This window comes from Meles meles, chromosome 13 (assembly GCF_922984935.1).
Source record: "Meles meles chromosome 13, mMelMel3.1 paternal haplotype, whole genome shotgun sequence".
In the NCBI taxonomy this organism is placed as follows: domain Eukaryota; kingdom Metazoa; phylum Chordata; class Mammalia; order Carnivora; family Mustelidae; genus Meles; species Meles meles.
In genome coordinates this window covers 56,544,199-56,565,638 of record NC_060078.1, presented here as the reverse complement: position 1 = coordinate 56,565,638, position 21,440 = coordinate 56,544,199, and the positions used below count along the sequence as shown (strand labels likewise).

Here is a 21,440-nt window from a genome sequence, read left to right as displayed (position 1 = left end):
TCTTTTAAGGGATCTGTGAAGGTGATAAGGAGAGGCAGAGGAATAGAGAGGTATAGAAGCCAACACTGTGTGGTATGATGATCCACCACCCAAAGCACAAAAAGGAGACTTAATACCCAATGGATTGGGATCTTCAATAGAAAAGACCTCAAGTTCTTTACTAAGTTTTTCATTATCTTCACCTACACAATCCATACAGTATACTTTTTTATTATCTTTTACTACCTTTTTTGGGAATGGCAATGAAACAAATATCCAAAAGATGTTTTCAAATAAGTTTATACTTTTCCCTACAATTTAAGAGTCGTTATCTCTTTGTATTACTAGAAATGCTCAAAGGAAATTCTTCAGGCTAAAGGGAAGCAATACTATAAAACACTTCTGAGGGAAATTAAAGAAGATACAAAGATGATATAAACTATGATCATAAACCTGGAAGACTCAATGTTGCTAATATGGTAATTTTCTCAAAATTGCTCTACAGATTCAATGCAATCCTAACCAAAATTCTAAAAGGCTTTTTCAAAAACTGATATATTGATTCTAAAACTTATGTAGAAAGACCTAGATTAGCAGAACAAGCCTGAGAAAGAAAAACAAAGCTGGAGAAGTTGTACTATTTGATTTTCAGACATAAAGATACACTAATCAAGACACTGCGGTATTGGTATAAAAACAGACCTATAGTTCTATGCCAAATAACAGAGCCCAGAAATATACCCACAGATATATTGTCAACTGACACAACAAAAGTACCAAGGAATTTAATAGGGGGAAAGAATGTCTTCCCAACAAATGGTGTCAGAAAAACTGGATTATCTTACAAAAAATAATAAACCTCAACATTTAAGTCACACCATACAGAAAATTTAACTAGAAATGGATCCGATATCAAAATATAAGAGTCACCACTAACAAGCTTCTAAAAACAAGCATGAGATTTTCTTGAACAGGACATAAAGAACATGAATTTTAAAAGAAAAAAATGACAAAAAGTCTTATATAGAATGTAGAAAGGACTACCACTTAGTAAGTTTTTGAAACATGGACAAAAGATTCAAACAAATGTTCCACATACGATATGTATAAAGACGTCCAACGTCACTAATCAAGGAAATGAAAAGTAAAATCACAGTGAGACACCATTATAGACCCACCAGAATGTTCAAAGTTAAAATGGACTAACAATATCAAATGTTGGCAAAATGGGGAACATTAGAACTCTCATACATTGCTGATGGAATCATAAAATTGTTGAATTAATTTGGTGAACCATATGGTAGTATAAGGTTAAATATACAATTAGAATACTACCAAGGTAATTCTGATTCTAGGCATTTATCCAAGACAGATGAAAATATATATCCAAAGGCTTATACATAAGTCTAACAGCCAACATCTGGAAACAATTCAGAAGTTCATAAAAAGGTGAACGGATAAACAAATAGTTGCAGATATATGTTATGGAGACCTACTCAGCAATAAAAAGGAATAAGAGTATATATAAAAATATATCAAAAAATTATACTAAATGAAAGCAGTCAAACAAAAAAGACAACATACTGTATGACTCCTATCATATAAAACTCTATCTAGAAAAGGTAAAACTTGAGTGACTCAGCTGGAGGGTCTCTGTTAAGGAGATTGTATGCAGACTGGCCAAACTTTTGAGGAGTTTGGCTAAACTCCCCCCAAAAGGGGATATGAGCATCACCGAAAGAACCAGAACCCCCCTCCCAACCAAAAAAACCCCAATACTGGAACAGGGAAAAGACAAGATGAATGTAGATTATCTTGTTGTACCAGAAAGTATTAAAGCTCAAAAAATTATGGGGACATGTCAGAAGGACACAGTAGGTGGGCTTGAAGGGGCTCCCACTAATCAAATCTGGGAATTTTGACTTCAAACTGACAGAGGGAATGGGAAAGCTCTTCTTCACAGCCTAAAGAGAACGAAAAAATGTAGAGGAATAATAGAAAAATAACAATTTTCAAGCCATCAGAAAAATGACTGACTCCAGCAAAAAATTACCACGAATACCAAAACTAAAGTGGATGAAAAGTTTAGTAAAGACGAGGTATTTACGCAGTCTCAAAGTATCTCTTCACAAGTTATATTAATTACAAGGAAGAAAAAGAACCACTTCCGTGGTGAAAACCTAGTGAACATCAACCCTGTCAAATGATCAAAGTAAACACAACCTACCAAACTAACATTGTGGGGGCGCCTGGGTGGCTCAGTGGGTTAAAGCTTCTGCCTTTGGCTCAGGTCATGATCTCAGGGTCCTGGGATCAAGCCCTGCATCAGGCTCTCTGCTCAGTGGGGAGCCTGCTTCTCCCTCTCTCTGCCTACTTGTGATCTCTGTCTGTAAATAAATAAATAAAATCTTTAAATAAACTAACATTGTGGGGCACCTGGGAGGCTCAGTTGTTAAGCATTTGGCTTTGGCTCAGGTCATGATCTCAGGGTCCTGGGATGGAGGCCTACACAGGGCTCCCCGCTCAGAGGGAAGCCTGCATTTCCCTCACCCACGCCCTCTGTTCGTGTTCCTCTCTCACTTTGTCTCTGTCAAATAAATTATTAAAATCTTAAAAAATAAATTGAAAAAATAAACTAACATTGTGTGTTTCATGATGTGATGCACTGACAAGGATACAACAGCACTTATTTAATACACTGCTGTAAGATCATCACATGAATTTAGTCATGAAGAAACATCACAAAACCTAAACTGAGAGATATTCCACAGAACAAATGACCTGTACTCTTCCAAAATGTCAGTGTCACTAAAAATAAGTAAATCTGAAAAAAAAAAATAAGTAAATCTGGAAAAATAAAATAAGAGGAAAACAGGAAAGGAGACAAACCATAAAAGCCTCTTAACTATAGAAAACAAACTAAGGATTGCTGGAGGGGACAGGGGTAGTGGGGTGGGGTAACTGGGTGATGGGCATTAAGGAGGGCACTTGATGTAATGAGCACTGGGTGTTCTATGCAACTGATGAATCACCAAATTCTACCCCTGAAACTAACAGTGTATGTTAACTAAATTGAATTTTTAAAAATTAAAATAAATAATCAGTCTGAAGAACCAGTCTAGATTAAAGGAGACTGAAGAATAGAAAATCAAATTCAATTAGTGATCCTAAATTGAATTCTGAATTAATTTTGAAACTATAAAGTCACTGGGACAACTGGTAAAATTTGAATGAGAGTCACAGATTAAATACCGTATTAAAGTTAACTTGACTGATTTTTGGTAAATGTACTGTGTAGTTTAGTAGGTGGATACCCTTATTCTTAGGAAATAGGGAAGTGTATAAGGAAATATGGAAGAAGAGACAGGTATGAGATGAGGGATATGAGGTCTGTAACTTCTGATATGGTTCAGGAAAATGTTTTATGTATTAATTCAGAGAGAAAGACTGAAAATGAATATTAAGGCAAATGTGGCAAAATGTTAACAACTGGTAAATCTAGGTGAAGGGACTTAAAAGTTTTTATACTATTCTTGGGGCACTCAGGTGGCTCAGTTGGTTAAGTGTCCGGCTTTGGCTCAGGTCATGATCCTAGGGTCCAACTACTCAGCGAGGGAGTCTGCTTCTTTCTCCCTCCCTCTTGCCACCCCCCTCACTGTTCGTGCCTTCTCTCTCACTCACTTTCCCTCAAATAAATAAAATCTTTAAAAAAAAGTTTTTATACTATTCTTACAACTTTTAGATAAATGTGAAATTATTTCTGGGGCACCTGGGTAGCTCAGCTAGTTAAGCATCCAACTCTTTTTTTTTTAATTATTTATTTGACAGAGAGAAATCACAACTAGGCAGACAGGCAGGCAGAGAGAGAGGAGGAAGCAGGCTCCCTGCAGAGCAGAGAGCCCGATGTGGGGCTCGATCCCAGGACCCTGGGATCACGACCCGAGCCGAAGGCAGAGGCTTCAACCCACTGAGCCACCCAGGCGCCCCAAGCATCCAACTCTTGATCTCACCTCAGGGTCATGAGTTCAACCCACACTGGGCTCCACACTGGACATGGAGCCTACTTAATAAAAATTTTTTAAAAGGTGAAGTTATTTCAAAGGAAAAAGGTAAAACAGGTAAGGTGGACAAATGCTAAGCCGTATTTCTCTCCCATAAGCCAAAGTCTCCCTTGTCTCCCCCATCCTCTCCTTCATAAGCCCAGCTCTCGTGCCATTAAATTGTATTTGCTTATGTTATGAGCTGCTCCAATACACAGAAGAAAAGCAAAGAGAATAATAAGATGGAAGTTAACAGCTTTCAGGCTTCTCTTAATATCTCAACAACCTGAAGAAGACATTCAAAAGAGAGGAACACATTTGCTACCAAGGGCCACATAGTAAATATTTTAGTACTTGAAGGACATATACAGTCTCTATTGCATCTCCCCCACCCCTTTTTTAAATAAACCAACTCTTTAGCCTGTGGTTATTACAAAAACAGGCTATGGGCTGGACTTGGAGACACACCATAGTTTGCTGACCCCTGACCCAATTATTAGATTTCTCCAAAAACTATAACAAAAGTAGTTCCACTAGTCCCTGAAATAGCAAGGATATTACCAAATAAATAAAGGAACAAAAGTATGTCAGCATGGAAGTTCGTTCTTAGGGCAACAGTTAATAAAATTAAACTTTAAACAAAATATAAAGATTAACATTTCTTTAAGTTTGTTTCATAACTCTAACATTTGTCACCTTACAAGTTTTGGTATTTTGGAGGGTAAGAATGAGGAAGGACACTTACATAGTTGCTGATTTTCTTTATGAGAGATAACACCTCAGGAAAGGAAATTGAATAAATAATGACAAATTTCACTTGGGAAAGATAAGATAGCCTAGAGTTCAGGAATACTGATACAAAACTGAGGGGGTAACATTTTAGGACCATCCCTATCTAAATCCAAGACCATTCCTTGCTCTGTACAGGTGTTCTCCAAATTTAAATGATTTTAAAAAAAAATCATACAATATGGCATTAAAAAACCTAGGAATTAGAAGCATGTGCGTGCATGCAAAGTTTTGTAATAATTATGTTAGTAAGCTCACCCTAGTAGATCATGGGCCTGTAGATGCAGCCATGTCTGCTACCTATGGCTTACTGACATTTCAAGCAATGAACTAAAAAGAGCTGACAAGATGCAACTCACTGATTTAAATGCCACTCTCCTACATCTTATTATTTTAAATGCCAGCAAGTCTTAAGGAAAATGGCTCCACCATTTTAAATGCTCATACTCTTTAAGGTCAGTTATCTAAAAAGAAACCTAACTTCATGTAAATTATTGCTTTTTACACTAATAAAATAAAAAATGCTGTGCTTAATACAATTCTTACTATATGTCAATTTTGTTAAGCAAACCATCAAGCTAAAGAATAGGAAAAAACAAAGTCCGAAGTTAGACTACACATCAGGAATTAAATATGGTGTTCAAAATATACAACAAACTTACCATGAATGATTCTTATCCGTATATCTAATTGCTACTACTTTTCATGGAAATTAAGCCTAAAATATAAGTGGCAAATGACTATTATTACCACTACAGTTAATTCACCAGTATCTATAGTCAGCATTTGCAGTTATAGCTTTCCTTCCCTTATACCTGTACAGTCATTAAAAATATTAAAAGACAAATGCAAATCACATCCACAGTCAATACCAAAGGTTTCTTATATCCTTCCATTGGCTGAAAATTAAAAGTTTATACTATCCCCATTCTCATCCACAATTCAATCAGAAAACTTCTGAATTTTAATCTGTTCTCCATTATGACTATGGATGTCCCTAGATGGCCAAGACCATTTTAAACAGAAGGATATCCAACTGAATATTTGGGGCAGTAATAAAAAAGCCTAGGTAAGGGTAATTTTGCCTTTTTCTCAACTCTTACAGCACATTATCTATACTACTCTTGACAGTACTGGTTTTATAACCTGTATTATAATTATTTATGTATAGGGACACCTAAGTGGCTCAGTTGGTTAATCATCTGCCTTCGGCCCAGGTCATGATCCCAGGACCCTGAGATTGAGTCCTGCATCTGGCTCCTTGCTCAGCAGGGCCTTCTTCTCCCTCTGCCTGCCACTCTCCCTGATTGTGCACACACTCTCTCTTTCTGACAAATAAAAATATTTAAAAAACAATTATTTGGGGGGGCGCCTGGGTGGCTCAGTGGGTTAAAGCCTCTGCCTTCAGCTCAGGTCATGATCTCAGAGTCCTGGGATCGAGCCCCGCATCGGGCTCTCCGCTCAGCGGGGAACCTGCTTCCCTTCCTCTCTCTCTCTGCCTGCCTCTCTGCCTACTTGTGATCTCTGTCAAATAAATAAAAAATCTTTAAAAAAAATTATTTTTTTGTGTGTATATATTTCTTACCTCGCCACCTCCACTAGACTATAAATTTCTTGAAAACAGAATCTGCAGCTAAGACTACTTTCTAATCATTAACAGTACCTTTATTTCAACCATAGTAGCTGGAACTTTCGGCATAATAAAAATAAAATACATAGCTACTGATTTTAACTTTAGAAATAAGGAACTGACAAAAATTTTGAAAGAGGGGCGCCTCTGTGACTCAGTGGGTTAAACCTCTGCCTCCGGCTCAGGTCATGATCTCAGGGTCCTGGGATCTAGCCCCGCATCGGGCTCTCTGCTCAGCAAGGAGCCTGCTTCCCCCCTCTCTCTCTGCCTGCTTCTCTGCCTGCTTGTGGTATCTCTCTCTCTCAAATAAATAAATAAAATCTTTAAAAACAATTTTTTTGAAAGAAAGAAAAAAGCAGACTAATATTAAGATGTCAATACTACCCAAACTATCTATAGATTTAAAACATAACCATTATCAAAATCCCAATGGTATTTTTTTTTTTTTTTTGGCAGAAATACAAAAATCCATCCTAAAATTCCTATGGAAACACAAGAGACCCCAAAGAGCCAAAACAATCTTGAAAAAGAATAAAGTTGGAGGTATCACACTTCCTAATTTCAAAACCTAATATAAAGCTACAGTAATCAAAACAATATGGTACTGGGATGCCTGAGTGGCTCAACTGCTTAACTGTATGTGTTTGGTTCAGGTCATGATCCCAGAGTCCTGGGACTGAGTCCCATGTAGGGCTCCTTGCTTGGTGGGGAGCCTGCTTCTCCCTTGGCCTGCCACTCCACCTGCTTATGTGCTTTTGACAAACAGAAACAACAACAAAAAAACCCCAAAACAAAAAACCAGTATGGTACACCATAAAGACAGACACATAAAATAATGGAATAAAAGAGAGAGCTCAGGGTGCCTGGGTGGCTTAGCCAGTTAAATGTCTGCCTCTGGCTCAGGTCACGATGTCGGGGTCCTGAGATTGAGCCCCGCGTCAGGCTCCAGACTCAGTGGAGAGTCTGCTTCTCCCTCTCCTGCACTCACATGGGCTCTCTCAAATAGATAAAATCTTAAAAAAAAAAAAAAAAACAAAAATAGAGCACATGCCAGATATAAACGACAGAGTGCCACTTAGTGGGAGAAAAAGACACTCTTCTGTTCAACAAATGGTATAGGGAAAATGGATACACACATGCAGAAGCATCAAAGTAAATTCTTCCCTTATAGCATACACAAATATTAACTCAAAATGGATGACTTAAAACTATAAACCCTTAGAAGAAAATAGAGAGGAAAGGCTTCATAACACTGGATTTGGTAATGATTTTTTAAATGAAACCAAAAGGACAGGCAAAAAAAGGTAAAAATAGATAAACTAGACATCAAATTCGAAAAGCTTCCATGCATCAAGGGTGTAAAAAGGTAACCAACAAAACAGGAGAAAATACTTGCAAATCAATTCTGATAAGGGCTTAATATTTAGAAAGAACGCCTACAACTAAACAACAACAAAAACCCAACTTGATTTTTAAATGGGCAAAAAAAGACTTGGTAGATATTTCTCCAAAGAACATGTACAAATGGCCAACAAGCACATGAAGAGATTCTCAACGTTACTAATCATAAGGGAATGCAAATCAAAACTACAATGAGATACCACTTCACATCCATTAGAATGGCTACTATAAAAAAACAACAAATAAACAGGAAATAACCAGTGTTAGGATATGGATACATTACAATTTTTATGCACTATCGGTAAGAATGTAAGATGTTGCAGCCAATGTGGAAGAAGAGTTTGGTGGTCCCTTAGAAAATTAAAAATAGAACTACACATGATCCAGCAATTCCACTTTGGGTATATACCCAAAAGAATTGAGCACAGTCTTGAAGAAATATTTGTACACTAATGTTCACAGTGGCATTATTTACAAAAGGTGGAAGCATCCAAGTGTCTACTATTGGTGGAACAAACCCACATGTCCACTGTTGGATGAGAAGAGAAAAAGTGGTATATATACACAACAGGATATTACACTGCCTTTAAAAAGAAGGAATTTCTGACAAAAGTGGCAACACAGGAAACCTTGAAGGCATTATACTAAGTAAAATAAATAAACCAGTCAGGGAATGATAAATATCTCTTGATTTCACTTATGAGGTACCCACAGTAGTCAAACTCAGGCACAAAAAGTAAATAGCAATTGCCAGGGGCTGGGAGAAGGGGAAATGGGGAGTTATTTAATGGACATAGCTGCAATTTTAAGATCAAACAAATTCTGGTGTTTGGCTGCCAAAAACAAACAAACAAACAAACAAAAAAAACCTGTGAATATACTTAACACTACTGAACACTTAAAATTGATTAAGACAGTAAACATTATATTAATGTACATTTTAGCAAAATACAAAATAAAAAGAAATACAAAAGGCACAATCTAAATGCAAAGGACAGAAATTTGATAAAGAATGGGGAAGTGTGTCAGGTTTTGCACTCAGCACAGGGTCTGCTCCTGTGCTCTCTCCCTCCTCCTTCGACCCTCCCCTTTTCCCTTGCTCATATGCTTTCTCTCTCAAATAAATGAATAAATAAAATCAAATCTTGCAAAAAGGCAGGGGGGAGAAGCAGGACTAATATGCTCTAAGAGGTGAAAAAACAAAAAGAAAGCCTAATATGCAAATACCAGTTCCTAAGAATTGAAAAAAGAAGACACACCTACACCAATGGCAAGAAAGAAAAACTGACTCAGCACAAGACATTCAAATGAAACACTGAGGGGCGGCTACATCTAAAATACTCTTTCTAACCTAAATTTTTGTAAAACCAGGAACATTCTAAACTTGTCTGGGGCTTTGATAAATTTTAAGAATCTTCTCCTCAATAAAACCAAAACAAACCTCAAGCAAGATTTCAAAAATAGATTTTTCAGAGAATCATAATATTTTAGAGTTAGAAAGTAACTCAAGATCTATTTAAATACCTGAAAAAAACCTGTGTTTTTACACTGACAAAATGTAAATGACACTGGCAAAAATAAGATTAAAAAAAAAAATCTAGACTTCATTTAGTGATTTAGTAATTTCCTACTTAAAAATGCACTGCTGGGGGCGCCTGGGTGGCTCAGTGGGTTGGGCCGCTGCCTTCGGCTCGGGTCATGATCTCGGGGTCCTGGGATCGAGTCCCGCATCGGGCTTTCTGCTTGGCGGGGAGCCTGCTTCCCTCTCTCTCTCTCTGCCTGCCTCTCTATCTGCTTGTGAGCTCTCTCTGTCAAATAAATAAATGGAATATTAAAAAAAAAAAAAACCTTTAAAAAATGCACTGCTGGGAAAGAGAACAAAATTGGAGACCTCACACTTCCTGATTACAAATGATATCACAAATGCACAGTAATCAAAACAGTATGGTATTGGCATAAAAACAGACACACAGATCAGCGGAACAGAACAGTAAGCCCAGAAATAAACCAATGCATATACACGCAATTAATTTACAACAAAGGAGCCAAGAATGTACCATGGGGAAAGGCCAGTCTCTCCAATAAATGGTGCTGGGAAGACTGAACAGCCCACATTACAAATAAATGAAACTAGACCATTGTCTTACATTATGCATACAAATCTCAAAACAGATTAAAGACTTTTGCATAAGTCCTGAAACTGTATAACTCCCAGAAGAAAATATAGGCAGTAAAGTCCCTTGACATCAGTCTTTGGGATGATTTTTTAGATTTAACACCAGGAGCAAAGGTAACAAAAACAAAACAAAACAAAAAAAAAACTGTATCAAATAGGCTTCATCAAACTATAAAGCTTCTGCTCAGAAAGAAACTATCAACTAAGTAAAAAGGCAACTGGCTGAATGGGAGAAAATATTTGCAAATCATGTATCTGTAAGGGATAAGAAATCAATTAAAAATGGGCAGAGGATCTGAAAAGACATTTCTCCCACAACATACTGATGGACAACAGGTATCTGAAAAGATGCTAAACATCATGAACCATGAGGGAAATGCAAATCGAAACTACAAGGAGGTATCACCTCACACTTGCTAGAATGACTATTATCAAAAAGGCAAGAAACAAGTGTTGGTGAGAATGTGGAGAAAAGGGGATCCTTATGCACCTGTTGGTAGGAATGTAAACTGGTACAACCACTACGGAAAACAGTATGGACTTTCCCCCAAAAATAAAAAAATAGAACTATATGATCCAGCAATTCCACTTCTGGGTATGTATCCAAAAAAAATAAAAAAACTAACTTGAAAAGATTTATGCACTCCTATGTTCATTATATTATCTACAATAGCCATGATATGGAAGCAACCTGGGTTGCTTTATCCATTTCATCCGTCAACCTGAGTTGACGGATGAAATGGATAAAGAAAATGGATAAAGAAAATGTGGTCTAGGGATGCCTAGGTGGTGCACTTGGTTAACAGTTCAGATAGTGATCTTGGAGTCATGAGACTGAGCCCCATGTCAGAATTCATGCTCAGCGCAGGGTCCGCTTAAAACTTTCTCACCCTCTCCCTCTGCCCCTCCCCACCATGCTCACGTTCTCTCTCAAATAAATAAATCTTTATTTAAAAAAAAAAAGAAAGAAAAGATATAGTCTATTTATCTACACACAATGGAAAAGGGACAAAATTACAATTACATTTATAAATCCTGGAAAGGTAATGTACAGCATGGTGACTATAGTTAATAATACTGTATTACATATTTGCAAGTTGCTAGGAGAGTAAATCCTAAAAGTCCTGATCAAAAGAAAAAAATTGTAACTGTGTGTAGTGATGGATGTTAACTATGTAATTGTGTGGTGATCATTTTGCAATATATATTAATACTGAATCATTGTTATATATATGAAACTAATGTTATATGTCAATTATATCTCCGATTAAAAAAAGTAAAAACAACAAAATGGTTAAAAAAAAGTCACTGCCAGAAGAGGCAATTTTACTAATTTTCAAAGTATCTTTCTTTCTGCTCATATAACTAGAAAACTGCAAGTAGCCGTTCAAATGAGGAGTACAGTTACTAAAGCCTATTTCTTCCTTATTGTTTTTTTAAATATCACCTTCATATCTGAGAACTCCTCTTTTCTTTGACCTCACTGTGAGCAAGTCAGTTAGCCAGGGTTCTTATACTTAGGTATTCTTGCCTCATTTATTTCCTGCCAACTGTTAACTCCTATAATTACACTGACTGTATTCTTATTTCAACAGGAATCTCCATTATTCAGTAACTAATTTGTCAATTTTCTTTTTTTTTAAAGATTTTATTTATTTGTCAGAGAGAGCAAGCAAACGCACATGTGGGGGAGGCGCAGGGGAAGAAGCAGGCTCTCCACTGAGCTAGGAGAGCAATGCAGGACTGGGTTCTCCAGTGAGCAAGGATGCAATGCAGGACTTGATTCAAGGACCCTGGGATCATGAGCTGAGCCAAAGGCAGACGCTTAACTGACTGAGCCACCCAGGCATCCTTTTGTTGATTTTCTTACAATCTTGCCTTCTTCAACTGTTCCCACCTTTTAATAACCTTAACCTCTTCTTTTATCCCAGATCCTTTTCTTCCAAGGGTATAAACATTACATAAGTTTTCTCCTGCTCCCCACAAAACCTTTACTTAAACCAACTGCCCATTCTTTCTCTGGTCCTATTCTCTCCTCTCATTCCTGCCAACTTTTCAAACTAGTAAACTATTAAACATTTCTTAACTCCCACAACATCTACTTATTCATTAACCCTGTCAGACTTACAGCGTGGCTCCTACAGCCAATATTCTTGAGAAGCTATTCTCTCAAACCCCTCTGTAGTATGTTTGGGGGTCCCTGTCAACATATTTAGGACCCATACTGGTACAACAGACACAACTCATACTCATCACACAGTAGGGGCCAGGGAGGTATCTGATCCAAGATGGGTAACTCATTCATTCTATGATTCTATCTTCCTTTCAATCTGATTCTTCTACTTCCTAAAATGAAGGTCTTCAACTCTTAGTATTTTGCATTTTATCCCTCATCAAAGATGGATCTGCTCAAGTATTCCAATCACCACATGTATTCAGAAACCCTACAAATATGTATTCAGCTCAGACCTCTTATTTCAACTCCTTGTCTATTAGATATTTCCAATTAAATGTTTGCCTTCACCACAAACTGCTTTTGCTAATGACCTCATTATCCTCGCTATAAAAACTGGCCACCACACCTTGCCCCTTCTCAGTTCTCGACTTCTATTAATTCACCATGTTAAGTCCTCCTGGCTTGGAAAGCTTAATGTTAGTATCATTTCTCTCGCCCTTATTTATAAACTCATGTATGTAATCACTAAGTTTCAACACTTCTTTATTCCAGATTCCTTACATACATATCTTCCTTATGTATCTTCACAGCAACAGCCCTAATTCAGGCTCATTTGCTGTTTATTACAAGAGCTTTCTCTAATTTTCTCATTATAAATTACTTTGCATTACAACCTAAAAATGACTACCAAACCAATCACTCTAAACACAGAGCCTTTTAGGGTTCAGGATGCGTTCAATTTCCTTGATGAAGTGTCATCCACTTCCCCTCTCAAGTGTTTTAGAACTCCAATTTTCTTGTATTACTATCTTCTAGAATATTATATACTAGAACGAAGGCGGGGATTTTACTCTCAATGTTTCCTACCTATTTAACTCTCCCTAATTTAAATCTCCTTTAATTGCATTGGTTTAGTTATCCATGGTCTCACCAACAGTCCATTAGGAGGAATCAGTGTTTTACTTCTTTGGTATCCCCTCTGGCCTACCACAGATCCAGACATTTAATAAATGTGCCAAATATTAGTCTGCTGGTTCACTCTGACCACATAAAATTTAACACAATAGAGATAACCACTGACTACTGGTTTATTGAGGCCTTTTGTTTTAGAGAAAAATCTACAGATGAGTAGGAGTTCAAAAAAACCCACTTCAATATTTAGTGGGATCCTGGACTGAGCACTGATACACTGAGTCAACTGGTTTTCCTTAATCTTTTAAAATAATCTATATAAAAGGGCCTCTGAAGTACAAGGTTAAGTGTCACAATTTAAACCCACAGAGTTAATGAAGCAATTAATTCATCATGTACTAACTTGTGGTATCCATTTAACTCTGCTCTGTGTCTATTTAAATCTCATAAATAAGTAACCTTTAAACCTCTCATATTTGTTTCTTTCTCATCCCAGATATGCACTGTGTTTTTTCCCCAATGTTCCTTTAATATAGTACATACTATGAATATTTAATGATCTGTGGTACTCTGGGACAAGGTGACAGACAAGTTATATCAAGTACCAATGAGTATACCCAAACTAATATATTAGACATAAATACGTGTTGTGGAATACTATGAGAAAACAGTAAGAAGATTCATCATTTGCTCTTACTGTAAACTTTCAACGTGCTAAAGTCCCAATAAAAGTAAAATGTTAAAAGGATGTATCTAACTTTCTAATTAATGCACACTCATGAACCAGAGGAAATTGTAAAATGTTCAGACTAAAGCAACATGAAAGACTAATGATAAATATGAAAAGAATCTCATTACATGATTCCTCAGCTACCTGGGCAATGAAGGGTATCTGTTGATCTGGCTCTAAACTTATCTCTGTTTAAATCCAAAAATAAATGTTCTGCTCCACCTATGACATGCCCCTCTCATCTCTGCTTATGTATTTTTCAAAAACGCAGCTCAAGACCTGCCTTCTTTTTTTTTTTTTTTTTTTTTTTTTTTTTTTTTAAAGATTTTATTTATTTATTTGACAGAGAGAAATCACAAGTAGACAGAGAGGCAGGCAGAGAGAGAGAGAGAGAGGGAAGCAGGCTCCCTGCTGAGCAGAGAGCCCGATGCGGGACTCGATCCCAGGACCCTGAGATCATGACCTGAGCCGAAGGCAGCGGCTTAACCCACTGAGCCACCCAGGCGCCCCAAGACCTGCCTTCTTAAAACACTGTCCTAAAATGCTAGTCAAATACTAAACTTACTAACAGTCTTGTAACAAATTTCCTTAGAGCACAATTATTTTAGATTTTGGTATAACATATTATCTCCCATTATCCCTAGTTAGTAAAATATCCATGCTCTTTACTCTACAAGAGCTATCTCTACTCTACTTCAGCAAAACAAGCACAGTTATACTATAGATTTATTTATCACTTAGACTAATGGACTAATGGACTAAAAATTTAGTCCATTTTTAGGGACAATAAGTACTGAAAGCAAAGTTTTATTCTTCTTATCTCTCCAACACCCTCTCACAATACTCAACTGACTCTTCATACTATCAACACAATTAATAAAAGCCTCATAAGATGGCTTTTAGTAGATACAGAAATACTGATGTATATGTACATATATTTAAGCAAAAATACATATTTACTAGCTCAGGCAACCGAGGAGACCAAGACGTAATGACCCTCTAGCATCAGTAAAGATACCTAGTGCCCAGACCTTGCTTTCTTATACAGTTTTCTAAATAGAAAAAACTAAAGTTCCTTGGGGAAATCCAGAGCTGAGACAGAGAAAGCAAAGGTAAGTCTGGGATATTTTCTGGTACCAAAAGAGAAAAGAAGTGCTATTAAAAAAAAAAAAAAAAATTACAGAAACATGTGAAAAAAAAAGATGAGGAACCAACTTGAAAGAACTCTTAATGGCCAAATCTAAGACACTGAACTATAAAAATGATTGTAATGAATTATAATCCATAGAATAAGAATCCATGATCCATACTGATAGGTAAATAAATACATAAATATAGAGGAGAAGGGAAAGGTCTTCCTTAGAGTAGAATTCCAACTAACAGAAGCAAAATAATAGAAAATCATCATTTGGTAAACACTAGGTGGTAATTTTTCAAGCAACATTCACCAATGGATGCCAAAATTAGTATATGATGAGAAACCAGTATGATGAAAAAGATATTTACAAAATCTCAAAGTATTTCTCCACAAGATACCTATTAAGTCTGAAAGTAGAAAAAAATAAAAACCTTACAACAGAGAAAACTGGCAGACATCTGATCAAAGAAAACATCACTGGTGCTTCCCAATAGGGTGCACTAAGGATCATACGTTATTCTGTGGAATTCTTGCCAAAAATGCATAACCTAAAATCAATCATGAGGAATCATCAGACAAACCTAAATCGAGGCAACACTGTATAAACCAATGTCAGTATTCTTCAAAATTTATGAAAGGCAAAGCAAAAAATACTATTCCAAACTAAAGGAGACCAAGAATACATGACAATTAAATACAAGGTGTGATCCTAGACTGGATCCTGGACCAGAAACATAACGTTACTGAGATCACAGGCTAGCTGTGAAAGGTTTATAGATTAAATAATATGGCATCAATGTTAATTTCTTGATTTTTTAACTGTATTGTGGTTATATAAGATGGTAACATTTGGAAAGTTTGGGCAAAGGGTAAACATTAGCTCTTTTTACTGTTTTTTGCAACTTTTATAAGTCTAAAATTATTTTAAAGAAACTTTAAAAAGTATAAAAGCCTGATGAGTGTGTACATATATAACAGATAACTGTGTGTATATGCTTGTCACATGTAAGCACTCAAAAATTAGCTATTAATATAATTCAAGTATATTAAACCTTATTTAGTAAAGTTACTCATTTAGGAAATATTTCACACAGTGCCCAGTATGTGTCCAACAGAAAAGAAAGAAAGCAGCCAGTGAGGCATGTACTCACTAATAGATTCCTAAGCATAGCTGAGATTGGCTATTTCAAACACATTCATGTCCATCTACATTCTGTTTCTCTTCTCTCTTTCAAACTGAGTCATTCCAAGTTCTAGTTTAATTCCTGTTCTCCACTTCCTGTGACCCTATTCCTAGTTACCAAAATGCATGTATTCTAAAAACATGGATCAAATTCAAGCCATATGACGTTGCCTATAACAGTCTCTCAAATCCTTCCAATTTCTTATTTTTAAAACTGGGATGCCCTTAACCAACTTTATACAATTGTTGTGAGGATTTAAAAAGGAACAAGTAAAAGTAAATGGCACATAGTAGATATTCAAAAAATGTTACTTTCCTATCCCTTAAAAATTTCATTTTTTAACCACTATAGAATCTTGATGTGTAGATCAACAATTGTTTTACTTATCTCTAGGTGAATCCCTGTTCTATTTTCCAAAGAGATTACTCTGTATTTTTTACCTATATATTTTATAAAGTAAATATAAAAAATGGTATGCATTTACTCTATCCATTTTAACAGCTCCGGTATATACTCAAAAGTCCAAAAGAAAAAACATGCATAACCTGCATTTCTTTCCCAACTATCAGACCAGTATTTCTAACAGCTTTTCCAAGTATCTAGATATCTCATCATGCCACATTCAAACTCAAGACTCCACTATTATGCTCTACGCTGCCATCTATTGGCTATTACCATACTCTGCAGAGATTTCCTCCTCTTGGATTCTTAAAAGCCAGCCTTAAAAAGCACAAGCTTCAACCCATTGGATATATTTACTTCCACATTCTAGTTCTTTTCAGATGAGATGCTCCAAGTGCCTTCAAAAAGTTTTAGTTCAATCACTTTAAGTCTAACACAATTAGAGACACATAGTTGACAATTTACATTTTCTAATAAGCTTTCTACTTCTCCTATTTTCTGCTATAGATGTTACGGCTGTCTCTGAAAAAAATAAATGCCAAAGATAAATACTGAAGTGTCTAACGGAAAATATCAGCTTTCCGAGAACTAGCTAAATTGTCAAATGGAAATATTCTTTCTAATTAGAAAAGCAACTAGAAATTGAGGAATAAAAATAATAAGAACAGCTGTTTTAAATGCTACATGGTTCCATGCCTTGCTATTTCTGTCTTCTAAAAATATTCATACAATAGTTTACCTCATATAGCAATGGAAAACTCAATCATATTACAAGAATATACTGTACTAAATTACTGAACACAGAAGGACTTTCTTCCCAACCCTACCCTAAAAAAGATAATAATAGCTGCTCCTTCTATTCCACCAAAATGCATCTTAAATGACTTGTTCAATAGCTACAACATGCATGCATATGCATGCACACACTCACGCAGTTTAAAGTGATCAATTTCAACTTCACTAATACTTAATTTATGCTCTTTCTCAAACCACAATGAATTTCAAAACACTGTTCACATTAATTCAGTGATAACAGACCATCCCGGATAGCCAAAATAACAACTTTTCATGTAGTAAGCTAGAAAAGGAAACCACACTGAAAAGCTTAAATTGGCTTTCAGATTTTAAAGCAACTTGCTAACAATGGAAAATAATGGTACAGTGGTTACAAGGAGGGGTAACAAAGAATATACAACACAGTTCAGTGTTCAGAGGTTGACAATGCACTTCAGAACATAAGACAAACACAGAAAACGAGGAACAAAATAAGGAGACTTTAAATTGACAAGTAATTGTTATAGATACTACAACAGTGTGAAGGGTTGAAACAGCAGTAAGAGCAGAAGTATACCACTGATATGGATAGGAGGGTGGATGCTTAAGCTAAGAGTAAGGGCAGAGGAATTTAAGCTATAAAGAACAATTGGTATGCAATGTTACAGTCTAAGTAGTAAAAGCATATTGTGTACTACAAACGAATGCACAAGTTTATCTGAAAGAAAACTGTACAGAAGACTTGTGGGGTTATCATTAAAAAGAGGGCAGCACAGGGGCGCCTGGGTGGCTCAGTGGGTTAAAGCCTCTGCCTTCGGCTCAGGTCATGATCCCAGGGTCCTGGGATCGAGCCCCGCATTGGGCTCTCTGCTCTGCGGGGAGCCTGTTTCCTCCTCTCTCTCTGCCTGCCTCTCTGCCTACTTGTGATCTCTGTCTGTCAAATAAATAAATAAAATCTTTGAAAAAAAAAAAAAGAGGGCAGCACAGAAAGACAAGTGGACTGACCTGTGGAGAGTACTGAGGCAGAGAATATTAGGCTAATCAATCCAGAATACGATGAAAAAAGTCACTGGAAACGGAGCGTGAGATAATGTTTTCACACTATTTGAGGGAGAGGGCTGGGGGGAAGGAGTTTAAACTTGTAGCAGTGTTTAAAAGACTGAAGAAAACTAAAAGAGACCAATCATGTTATTTCAGTAGTCTAGAAATAATGCTAACAGTATGAACTACAGTAATGACTGTGGGAAAAAAGAAGAATGAAACTCCATATGAGGGAAGAATTTATGGAATCTGGTCAATGATTCTGTTAGAAGCGTATGAGGTGGGGTGAGGAATTAAAAACATTTCTGAAGCTTTAAAACAGGGAACAGGGGGGTGCCTGGGTGGTTAAGCGTCTGCCTTCAGCTCAGGTCATGATCCCAGGGTCCCGGGACTGAATCCCACATTGGGCTCCCTGCTCAGTGGGGAGTCTGCTTCTCCCTCCAACCCTATCCCCTGCTCCCTCCTCTCGTTCTCACTCTGACAAATAAATAAAAAATAAATAAAACAGAGAACACAGGCACTTGGGTGGCTCAGTCGGTTAAGCATTTGACTCTTGATATTAGCTCAGGTTTTGATCTCAGGGTTATGAGGGCAAGCCCATCACTGGGATCCACGCTAGACGTGGAGTCTACTTAAAAAAAATAAAATAAAATAAAATAAAATAAAACAAATCAGAGAACAGAAGTACCATTAAAAAATGTAAGACAGGAAACCATTATTAATAAATATTTTCAACAACTGAAATGTTTCTAAACCAAAACTCCATTAATGTTTAACACAGAGCAATAAAAACAGAAACCCAAAGGTATAGCCGATTTTTACAATTAAACAGCATTCATGCTTAAATAGTATAAAGTAACATCTTATACTAAAGCATAAACCAGTTTGTCATAAAGCTACATGAACTGTAACTACTTGACCCATATCCATGTTACTGCTTTTGGTACAAATGACTCCCATTGCTTGAATTATCATGTATTTCATATTTAAAATAATCCAACAGTTTGAGATCTAGTTAATTATTCTGCCTAGTGAACTATACAAATAAAGCAATGCATGCTGGGATACAGATTTCTCAATAGGCTAATCAACATACTACAAACAGTCTAAATACCAAAACTGAGTTACTATCAAATCTTTTATAAATAAATACGGAATCATGTCTTCCTTTTCCTATAAATCTTCCAACAAAGTAATAAAATTTTGAAAAAATAAAAACTATAAAACATCACGCTAGGGAAGTTCCACAAGTTTTTTGGTTACCTTTACTTTATCTCTTCTCAAACAACAGAATAGACAATTTTCATCAAAAGTCCAATCAGAAATGTTTTCAGGTTCACTGTCTGCAAAAATAGTTGGAATACTAAATTAACAGTCAAGAAAGGGAATTTTTTAGGAAACAAATGAGAACATAAAAAAATACTTATTTTAACAACAAGAACAAAAACCCGAAGTAGTAGACGGCTTCCTTATTTGTCTTAAAATCTTAGTAACTGCTCACTAGTATATGTATCTTATTAATACATGTATTTGCATTATCAACACAAAAAGATGCTTACAAGGATACAGCTTTAACTCACATAAAATTGAATAAAAAGGAGATGGAGGCTTAAATCACAAAAGTATCATATATGTCATGAGGAAGAATTTGAAATACCAAAAGAAAAAAAAAAAGAATTTGAATACCTTTAAATAAACTGAGATCTTTTAATAATGCAGGTCCAAACAGCCCTTCAAGAATACTTTCAAACCCTGAAAGGATAAGAAAAAATCCAAATTACAATAATACTCCCTATGATAATGTAATATCAATACGCTGCTAAAAAAAATGATAGTGTATTCTGCCAGTTCTCAAGGATCCCCAGGTTACTGAAAGGATGCTGAGGAAAGAGTGTCAATGACAAATTTAAAAGAAGCATTTGCATTTCTGTCCATGATTAACATTCAATACAAATTCAAAGCACATTCAAGAACAATACAAAACAGACACCACTAGAAATAACCAAAGAATGAATGGAAATTCATGGGTTCTCTTATCATTTTACAAAAATCCCCATACCTCCCTACATAAATGCCCAAACTCCATTTTTAAAAAGGCACCTCTCCCAATAAAAGGTCAAATTGTTTCAAACTTCCACAGCATTCTACATTAATCTAAATCGCATGTTTCTGAATATCAACTGAGGTCATGGGTTTTTTAAGCTAACAGTTTTTGAAGAAGCAAAATCCTCACTGAGAACACCTTTATCAATAAAGAAAAAGGTCACAACATAGTATTTTAAAAGAAAAACGACGTTGTAATTATTTCGCATTGCCACAGTAACTACTTGCTGGTTCTTTTCTGAAGGTAGAACCCACTAGCTATACACACAAAAAATTCACATATACCTATACATAAATATTTAAAATATTATCACCTTTTACCAGTATATAAAAACTTTTCTCATTTATTACCTCAAATACTGCTATCACCTCAATGAAAACAGTTTAAAAATCTTGGCCATCTTTGCTGTTTCCTATGGTTAAGAGAAAAAGGAGTGAAAAGAAGAAAGGAATCAGACTGTACCTTTATATAACATAAAAGAAATAATGGGTTAAGAGTAGTGGTTCCCAAACTATGGACCTCACTGGGAGCTCAAACAGTTACAAGGGGTCCATGAATCCATATGAACTTAAAGCATGAGCTTCAGAAAGAATATGTCTTGTACATTTAGTATACACAGTACTTTTCAAATGCATAAAAATACTACTGTAATTAAGAAAATACAAAAAGTGGGGCGCCTGGGTGGCTCAGTGGGTTAAAGCCTCTGCCTTCGGCTCAGGTCATGATCCCAGGGTCCTGGGATGGAGCCCCACTAAAAACAAAACAAAAATTAAAAAAAAAAAAAAAGAAAAGAAAATACAAAAAAATGTTACTGAATTTCTAGTATGTACTATGTATTTTTTTAAAATATTTTATTTATTTGACAGAAATCACAACTAGGCAGAGAGGCAGGCAGAGAGAGAGGAGGAAGCAGGCCCCCTGCGGAGCAGAGAGCCTGATGTGGGGCTCCATCCCAGGACCCTGG

General features: G+C 36.1%; 1 protein-coding gene across 15 annotated transcripts in view; it reads right to left on the bottom strand.

Moving 5' to 3' along the window:
• The window catches only part of LCOR (ligand dependent nuclear receptor corepressor), a 142,723-nt gene that overhangs the window by 60,282 nt on the left and 61,001 nt on the right, over positions 1-21,440 (bottom strand). For 13 of the 15 annotated variants that reach the window (XM_046027060.1, XM_046027061.1, XM_046027067.1 and 10 more), the window contains 2 exons: positions 20,059-20,124; positions 19,636-19,715 (listed from right to left, as the gene is read on the bottom strand). The exons of the other annotated variants lie outside the window; for them this stretch is intronic. In XM_046027060.1, the coding sequence (XP_045883016.1) occupies positions 19,636-19,715; positions 20,059-20,124 (146 nt within the window). The remainder of the gene's footprint in view (positions 1-19,635; positions 19,716-20,058; positions 20,125-21,440) is intronic. 15 annotated transcript variants of the gene reach the window in all.